At 39.8% G+C, this 9,803-nt stretch overlaps 1 protein-coding gene across 1 annotated transcript; it reads left to right on the forward strand.

Moving 5' to 3' along the window:
- Positions 1–759: 759 nt before the first annotated feature.
- Positions 760–9,489, forward strand: LOC104545189 (neuron navigator 3-like). Its single transcript, XM_010190255.1, has 4 exons — positions 760–860; positions 1,553–1,671; positions 4,404–4,607; positions 6,785–9,489. Exons 1-4 carry the CDS (start codon positions 776–778, stop codon positions 6,902–6,904), a joined length of 528 nt encoding a protein of 175 aa, XP_010188557.1. The 5' UTR covers positions 760–775; the 3' UTR covers positions 6,905–9,489.
- Positions 9,490–9,803: the final 314 nt, after the last annotated feature.

Below are 9,803 nucleotides of genomic sequence, written 5' to 3' on the forward strand. Positions count from 1 at the left end.
CCTAACGTTCTGTGATTCTGTGATTTTAAATCTAAGACTACAATACATCCCGAGACTATTTTTAAAATTGGCCTAATGCAGATAAGAAGAAAGAATATTCTCTGAATATCTGAATGGATTTTCCCTCAGAAAAACCCTACTACTTCTCTCTTTTCAGTCCCTATATTATTGGAACCATGAACCAGGGAGTTTCTTCTTCACCAAATCTGGAGCTGCATCACAATTTCAGGTACATTCACTCTGTATTTACTGTGGCTGTGTTTGCACAGCTCCCTGCTCCTCAGCCCATTTCTTCGGCAAACACTGATCTTGTGTCTCATCACAGCAAAGTGTTTTACCTTCTGTGTCTCTCCTTTATTGATGGGTCTCCAAACAGTGTTGGGGAATGGTGAAGGAAATAAGATACTTTCTGGCACCACTAGCACGTTGCTGAAGATGATTGCATTCTTGCATTCCACTTATGGTCAGCAGTGTCTTCAATTTCTGCTGAAACCTGTAATGATTATGTTGTAGCAGTGGGCAATAATGTGGTTTATTGGAGTAGTTTTATACTTGCTGACTAATGAAACTCAGAAGCTTATGACATTACCTTCCTCTATATGTTTAAGATGAAATTATGTATTTGCTATTCATTGCTGCTTGACATTTATCCTTTCTACCCAGGTGGGTGCTGTGTGCTAATCACACAGAGCCTGTTAAAGGTTTCTTGGGCAGATATCTGAGAAGGAAACTGATTGAGACTGAAATAGAAAAGAACATACGCAATAATGAGCTCATGAAAATAATTGACTGGATCCCCAAAACATGGCATCATCTCAACAGCTTCCTAGAAACACACAGCTCTTCAGATGTAACCATTGGTGAGTCCATTGGTAGAGTGGTTTGAAATAAGAATGCAGGCTGAGCCTTTTAGAGATTTGTGAAGGATATATATATTTTTTTTAAAGTTGTAATCGCTCAATGGGAAGTACAACATCAGTGTGGGGAATTTGTCTAGTTACCAGCAAGATTGAAATTTAAATTGAAAGTTTAATGAGAGAGTATGTATTTCCTGGTATTTCTACCTTGTTTATTAAAGACTTTCAAGTAAGCAATCATAATTTTAAAAAGTTTAATTTACAAAAAATTACTTCAATGGCAAGTTCCCTAAGCTTAACTTCTTTCCCTGCTTTCACATTGCAGTATAATTACAGTAACAAAAACACTTGGACAGTCAGTTTGATTTTAATCAAACTAACATGTGAGAGATACACATGTACCCAAGGTCTTTTAGTGGAATACCTATGTTAGCAAAGAAGTCATTCTTTTACATAACTTTGCTTATAAAAGTTGTACATCAGGCCTCAGAATTGGATAGTGACACTATTTCAATTTTAATAACAGGAGACTAATAGCTAGTTGTAGTCCTATATTAGTAGTCTCTTGAGTAGTACTTTTTCCAGTAGTACTTTGTAGTAGGACTACTTCCAGTAGTACTTTTTTAATTCTGTGAAGTTTATTTTTAGTGTGTTCCCTAGTTCAACTTTTTAAAATACATGACTTGACTTTTCAGGTCCCCGCCTCTTCCTCCCTTGCCCTATGGATGTTGATGGCTCTAGGGTGTGGTTCACAGACCTCTGGAACTATTCTCTGGTGCCGTATCTTCTGGAAGCTGTGAGAGAAGGACTTCAGGTATGTCATTTGTTTCCCAGCTTTTTTTTTTTAATTAGTTTCATAGGCTTTCTCCAAGCTACTTTCAACCAATGCATCCATGTATAAGTGCTGTTGCATTTGAAAGAAGAAAATCTGTGGAGGGATTATAGAAATCAGCCTTGAACGCCTTTTGACCTGCTCTTACTCTGAAGTATAATTTGGCTTTGCCAACTCCAGCACTAGCATATCTTATATTTTATGAAGAGGGTTTCTCCTCTGTGACTGGAGGAAGATTCTCCTTTATCCACGGTTTAACGAGTTCACAGCAATGTTAAATACAGCTCAGATTGCCTCCATGAGTCAAGGCAGTCTCAGCCTATCCCTGCATGGAAGAAATAATAGCCCTCACACTGGCACAAGAAGTCTGTGTTAATCCTCTCCCACCTCCATTCATGTGTAAATACACAGGCTTGTGCAGAAAAGCTTGTGAACAAGGATATTTTCACCATTCGGGAAAAAAAATTAAAAAATTACTGGCCTTATCTAACCAGATTGAGATAATTTACTCTTTGGCCCTGCAGAACATGCAGTTCTGTCCCTTTTGGCCCTTATATCATGTAGCCCTGCTTGTATTTCCCATAGTTTTGCTTTTCCATTTTTCTTTATGGGCTAAGGTTTCCTCATGACTGTAATTCTCATTTTGGGTAACAGTGCCATGAGGTCAAAGTGCTTCACGGTTCCCTCTATCCTGTCCTCTCCAGAGTTAGGTGTTAGCAGTAGTTCATTCAATAGTTAATGAACTATTAACATTTCTTTTACTTAGCAGAAAGAGGGCTACAAATAGATTTGCTGTGGACAGCACCGTAAACTTTCCCATATAGTTTAAGATTTCAAACCATTCCACATCTTTGGAACAAACCTAAATCCTGAAATTAATCCTTTCTTCTTTTTTTTATCAACTTTTATTTGGCTTCCTCCCTTTTCCTTTTTCTTTTGTGCACTGCAATTCTATGTCCTCTGCAAAGACGCTTTGTGGAAGGGCAGTTTTTTGCCACACATGACACCAGAAGAAATTACTGCAGTGTGCAGAGGGGATTGTTGTGGACTAGTAAAAGAACTGTGTAAGCAGCTGCAGTTTCTTTATCACCTGGTCTTGACATGGTGACATACTGATGCGATGGAGGTTTAGAATCTTGCCTGTTTAATATCTCACGCTTTCCTAAAACTGCTTATCTCTCTGGGAGTTACAGTGTTTATATCTTGTGCAGGAAACTGCCAAACATCTGAGAGAACAGCCACGATGAGATTAATAGTGCTTGTTTAGACCAGCTATAAAAATGCAGTGATATTCTTCAAGCTCATATTTTCCCAAGCATACAGGGTAACTACTTAAATGAAAACTTCAATCCTGGAGCAGAAGATGGCAGCATACAGAAGAAAATAAGTTGTTTCATGAATCTTCCAATTTTTAGCTGCTTTGGAAGGCTTCCATAGAGTAAGATTATTAATAATAAACATAAATCTTTTCTATGACATAATTAGATGTTCCAGGAACTAGGGACAGATAGAAAATGTCTTTCTAGCCTGGTACTTTGCAAACTCACTTGTCAGGCACAGAATTTACAAACCTTGCCCCAGATTCCCAAAAAGATTTAATCGGTGTTAATCTCAGATGAGGGGAAGTGCTGCCTACAGCCTGGAGTTAGCCTGCTAACTCCCTGAGAAACGTTTCCTCTTGGCTTATTTCAGCAGATCCCCATTATAGCAGCCTAGCCTCAGCGTAGGGCAGAAGGAGTCTGAGTATCTCTGTGCGTAATATAGGGAACTTGGCTTCCTAATCTGGAGCTCTGCATTCAGCAAGTGCCTGGGAGCAGGTGTTGCAGTGATAAGCACGACTCATCTCTCTGGCTTTAGCCCTAAAATCCTTCACTGTTTTATTTCCATTAGGAGTGCAGCCCATCTAAATGCTCCATGAGCATACACCCTGCCAATATTACACTTCTCGTTGCTCTGTGGAGACTGTTTGAGCCAGGAGAGATCACAGAAAGCCTTGGTGAATGGCTCCCCATCTCTATGTGTCATCATCACAGCCAAAGGAAATCTGTAAAGCAAAAACCAAGAGGGCTCTCAGTTAGCATGTTGCTTGTGAGCAGCAATGTGGAGAAGGGTGCATTTTACTGAGGAAGCTACCAGACCTCCTAAACTTCCAATATTTTCATTCTTCCTTCCTCTATCATCCTTCCAGATTCATAAGCATTTTTGTGCTTCATAGTAAGGAAATCCTATCCTTTGAGAGTTTCTTCTCTTAACCTTGTGAAAGTTCTCAAACTTAAAGTGTGGACAGATGTCTGCTTCTGCATCCCACTTTGCTCAGAGAAGAGAACAATCTGTACTATCACTTCCTAATTCACTTTAAACAAAATCCAATTAACTTGAATGTTTTAGATAGGTCTGAGTTAATTTCACTGATACGCCTTAAGCAAATTACCTAAAGGTCTAATTTCACATTGTATCAAGAACTTGTGCTTCCCACTGATGCCTACAAGTATCACTAGTTTTGGAGTGCTTTTCAGCTTGCAGCCACTCTGTGTATTGAAGGAGCAAATGGAGATGAGGTCTTTTGAATGTCTTACCATATCTGATTGCTGAGCACATGTGAAAGCAAACTACTTACTGAAATGGTTTAGATGTTTTTGATTACTTTTGCCTGCTGTTGCAACTGGTACTGAAAACTCTGTAGAATACTTACCTGTGTTATATCCATAATATAGATGTATGGTAAGAGGGCACCGTGGGAGGATCCCTCCAAGTGGGTAGCTGATACCTATCCGTGGAGCTCTGCATCTCTACAGCACGAGTGGCCATCGCTGCTTCAGTTAAGACCAGAAGATGTTGGTTATGAAGGTTACGCATCAGCAAAGGAAGGAACAACCTCGAAGCACATTCCACAGACTGATACAGAAGGGGATCCCTTGGTAAGATTTAAACTTCTGGGGAAAAGGCTTTCCAGTGTGTACTTTGTTATCACATGTTAAATTGTACTGTGTACAGCAAAAAACTACTGCATACCTGTTCCAAAACAGGCTTTAAAAATGAATCCTACTATAATTTATTAAAAAGGTTGAAAATAGAAGGAAAATCTAGCAGGAGGGCAAGTATCACCATCATGTTAATATGTTTCTAAATCATTTGCATTTCCCACCTGTCCAAAAATGTGTCTGGTCTTCGTCATTATAATGTTTGGGCAGCACTCTCCAGTAACTTATTAATCAGTTTATTCTAAAAACACCTTTCCTGGTTGAGTAGTCCTTCATCTACATTCTACAAATGAAGGACTGAGAAATTTGCATTATCTAACTTGTCTGTCATAGAGAACTTAGTGGAAATGCAAATTAGACAGCCATCCTCCCTCCCATTCCTCAGAACATTTCAAGATAACTGATTACTGTATAACAATCTAAATGTAAAAGGGATGCAAGTGTGACAGCATTAAAAGATAAGAGGTTGATTTCCCTCAGTGCCGTGCATTGTTTTATTTAAATATGATCCCAGACATTTGGGTTTACCATTGCCTCCTCTCATAATGAACTATTAAATTGCATATATTGAACTACTATTCTTGTATAGTGCTTTCTCTATAGACTGCCTTTATCACAATTCAAAATACCATTTTAGAGAACTGTACTTCTGGCATACAGGCAGCCCTTGGAAAATGGAATTTCTCAGAGGAAATTGCATTTAACTCTTATCAGTGCTACAAAAATGACTCTTCAGCCTCACTGAAGTGTTCGGTATCCAAAACCAGACCTTGCATCCTAAAGAAGTGTAGAAAATAACTTCATTTGATCCTCTGTCACCTAATCCATAAGCTTTGGGGTGATTGTTTGACCCTGTGATTTGGGCTGCCAGTGAGTGTACTGGCCAGGCTTCCAGCACGTATGCATCACCTCCACTAAGGTGAAAATACCTGGGCAGCTCCGATTCAGTGTCCTGTCACCCTTGCTGCCTGCACACCGTGATCAGTGTCTGCATCTGAATAATCACCACAAGCTGGAAACTCATGAAGGGAGGGCTTTCCCTTGTGGAAAGAGGACACGTCACGTGCAGGCCGTATTGCACACGCACTGCATCTATCCTCTATTCTCACACATGGACACCTATTAAACCTTCAGAGGAAGCTATCTGATAGCATTAAAGAGTTTTAAATGCTCTTCAGTGCCTGCATAAAACTTTACAAGCTGTGCAGGTTGAGACCATAGAGATGTAAAGATTCCTGAGCAAAATAGAAAAAGGGGCTTAACACACAAACAGACAAGAATACCTCTTTCTCTTTGTTTTTTTCATTGCCTGTTTTTTTGTTTGTAATAACAGCATATTTGTTCCTTGAAAAACACTAAAGCAATGTCAATATTGCTTGCAGCCCTGAGCAGGCTGGCAGAAGCGGATGTGTTATAAATAAAATCCTGATCATTACACAGAGTTAGGCATCAAGCTTCCAAGTAATTTTCTGGGGCTTAATGCTGCGTTTTGATGATTTTTCAGATCAGTTTCAGGTTCTCATAATCTCCAAATTGTGTGGCAGCTCTCCCTCTCCTGGGTAGGAGGATCTGTTGCTGCTCCCCTGCTGAGGTCAGCTCCTCGGCAGCAGATGGGACTCTTTTATGAAGCTGCTGGCCTCAGTCCACCCCTCTCCCGCTCCCTCCCCATCTCTCTCTTGCAGAAGGGGTATGTTAGTATGATTATGTTTTCAGTTGCTTTTCCAGTATAGTGTGTCTACGCCATCCAGAAATTATCTGGAAGCTTGACTGTCTCCAAATATGGGCCCAGATGTCCAGCTGTGATATGGTTTCCTTCCCCTGCCGTGTTGCAGCTGCAGCCAGTCTCACCCCTGAATTAAAGAGAGTTATCAGGCAGCTCCATTGTATCTCTCTGGTTCCTTGTACCTTTAAACTACTATTTAAAGACCAGAAGGCAATGAAAAGGGTGCCAGGAGGAGCTGCTGACACCCTGCCCTTTCTGAAATCCTTTTGCATGGTCTCCTCAGCCAGATACCAGCACACCTCATACAGCGAGGGAGCTTAATTAAATTTTAACACGGCCACTGCAGCATTAAATGAGACGAGATTATGTAAACATTGCTTTCTTCTTTCAGATGAATATGCTAATGAAGCTTCAAGAGGCAGCCAACTACTCGAGCGCACAAAGCTGTGACAGTGATAGCACCAGCCACCATGACGACATTTTGGATTCCTCCCTCGAATCAACTCTCTGAAAAGGACAAACCTTGGTGGAGGATCATGGTAAAACCTGTTTCCACTAGACCACTGCCAGTATTAAAGCAGCACGCCGAGGTCCCCGAGCGAGAATGGTGTGTTGTAGGTAGGCAGGAGACCTAACTCTGCAAAGTCAGGAAGAAAAATTGAAGTGGAAAGCTTGAATTAGTTTAATTTCAAGGCATTTCAATACCTATGGAGCCAAGTGAGGCTCCATTTGTCAACTGGAAAGGGCCCTAGACCAAGGGCATCTAAGCAGATTGCACACGTGTTAGCCAAACTGGAATTTTTTTTTCCCTTTTTCTCTTTTTCTCGCCCTCTCTGTCTCTCTTTCTCTCTGTCTCTCTTTCTCTGTACAAGTTTACAGTGCAACTTCTTTTGTTTTGGTTTGGTTTTTTTTCCTTTAGTTTACCCTAAGGTGCTGCATGAACAATGCGGTCTTCTAATTCTCTTCTAACCTCTGTTGTGCCACATGGTGCTGGTCACAGGACTGCAGTGGTGTTTGCATTGTACGCTACTGCCCATTCCAAAACCAGTCAGAGATGATGACAGTAACTCAGAAAGCACAAGCAGTGTTGTGCAATCACCAGAAAACATGACTGTGATATGCTGGATAAGTGCCAATTTAATTCTAACTGCCATGGTCACGGTGATGCGCTCCATCAAGTTTTTAGTACACAGGTCACAGATTTTATAAAGTTGTTTTTACCACAAAGGTCTTTTTTAACCACCTGCCCACTCCTTAACAGCAGTTTTATACCAATTATTAACCAACACTGATTAAAGGCTTTTTAGGGCTTCATTTGTTTGAGCCTTTTCAGTGAAAGAAGGAACATTTCTTATGGTGCTGTCTCACTGCCTTAAAACAGATTTCTAGAACAGTTTTACAGTTGGTTTAATTCCTAAACCATTGGTAATTTACACTGTTTTTTTCTTCATTTACTAATGAGAAAACGTCAGTTAACACAGTAGCCTCATATCTGTATATCATGATTTTTTAAAGAAATGGATAGGAGAAAGAACAGTTGCTATATAATATTTTTATCTTGTGAATAGATTGCTCTGCCTACCCTCAGAAATACACAAGGAACCCAAACCCACTTCCACTGCCACCTAAATGCTGAGAAAATCAGCTCAAATCCATTTGGTCCCATGGAATGGAGTTTTTGGAGGATAGATGTTTTGAATTCTTATCCAGCAGAGCTGGATGCACTTGATGCAGCATGAGCACAAATGTATGGGTTTTTTTTTTCCTTTTTTCTAGTTTTAGCATGTTGGTTTGATTGCTATTGTTGTACATGAAGAATTCAGCATAAAAGAACACTGAAGCAGTGATGTCCACTGTGGAAGAGGAAGAGTTTATACTGTAAAAGTGGGTTGGTTTTGCACAGTCTACTGGGTGGGTATTGTAAATACTTAAACAAAAAAAAAGCAAAAAAAAAAAAGCCTTGCACAAATCAAATCAAAAACAAACAAACAAAAAATTGTATTTTATTCTGTTGGTGTTAAGAGATGTTCCACTTGCTGAGATTCCCTGTATGTTGCAAACAAATACAGAATGCAAACCTTAAAAGCTGTTATTACCTGGTGTGTTTGTCCCGTACTTACAGTTGTTATGACTATGCAGGAGCTAACAGTGCTACGGTGAGCATGTTTCAATATCTATACAAAGCCAATACATTTTGGGGGGAAAAACATCTGAAAATCTTTTAGGTGCATATGTCACGGCAGGCGACAACCAGATTGCATTCAAACTGCTCAGAATAATTGGAAACACTCTTTTACCACAAGAGGCGTCTGGTCAAAATAGGTGCATATAAACACGAAGGTACCTAAGGGCTTTGGCATTGTGTAGACATGTCCTGTACACCTCCATGGATGTTACCTTCAGGATGTCTATTTGGTGCTATTAACTCTTTGTGGCCACCCTGTGGCCACTCACTGTAAAACAAAGATAAATCAATGCAGTTTCCAAATGGCACTGAGCTGCATCACTGAATTTAGAGGTTCCTACACGGTGCTATTGCCCTAATAAAACCTTAACTGATTTTATGCATGTCGGATTCAGTCAGACCAACATCATGCCCCCCAGATCTGGATCCATTTCTGATGCAACATGTCAGTGCAGACACCTTGACTGACTCAAAGACCAAAAGGAAAGCTGCTCTTTCCTGTACCTGTGCTCTGAGCAAACCTGCGAATCTTTCCCTGCCATGTTTAACACACAAACACACAATATCGCATATACAAAACTTCCTGCAATACATCTCAGTAAGTCCACCTAGTTTACAACTCAGAAATTGTTTGTGAAACATTTGTCTGTATACATTTTATATTTTGTACATTTTTGATGTAACATATCATGTAAATAGACAGAAACAGTGAAATAAATCATCTGAAAAGTTTTGTAGTCTTTGTAAAGCCCTAATAATAAGTATTTGGTGTCATCGGACTTAACTGGATGATGTATTTTCTATTGGTTTATTGTTCCTCTAGCTTGTAAACCAGCTTGCGTATATTTTTTTGCAGGTGTGCGCACTGTATCTGTCTAAATTATTACTTTGCCATTAAAGTGGAATTATTTATTGAAAACACAGTCTGGTGTTTTTGCAGTCAGGACCACTCAACAGATATAATTTCAAATATAAAAGCAGATAAACAAAATGACAAACTGAAAGATGTAATTTTCTGTATTCAGCAGAACTAATCTCTGTAGAAACAAAATTAAGTTCTAGCTCCAGTGATTCAATATGATTTTTGAATTGCTCTTTCCGTGGTGGGAACAGGTTGTGCGGTTCAGAAACAACTTTACAGTCTCCGTGTTCTTGAGCTTATCTTCAGACACAAGGCTATTGATTTCAGCGGTGGTAAACCTATGCAAATCTGGTGCATTATTAT

Source organism: Mesitornis unicolor, unplaced genomic scaffold (genome assembly GCF_000695765.1).
Source record: "Mesitornis unicolor isolate BGI_N332 unplaced genomic scaffold, ASM69576v1 scaffold42978, whole genome shotgun sequence".
In the NCBI taxonomy this organism is placed as follows: domain Eukaryota; kingdom Metazoa; phylum Chordata; class Aves; order Mesitornithiformes; family Mesitornithidae; genus Mesitornis; species Mesitornis unicolor.

Excerpts from the sequence above, each read along its gene's own strand:
- LOC104545189 (XM_010190255.1), top strand. The coding sequence starts at position 776 with ATGAAAATAATTGACTGGATCCCCAAAACATGGCATCATCTCAACAGC. Across the intron at positions 861-1,552 it reads CTCTTCAGATGTAACCATTG|GTCCCCGCCTCTTCCTCCCT; the intron begins GTGAGTCCATTG and ends TTGACTTTTCAG. Across the intron at positions 4,608-6,784 it reads ATACAGAAGGGGATCCCTTG|ATGAATATGCTAATGAAGCT; the intron begins GTAAGATTTAAA and ends TTCTTCTTTCAG.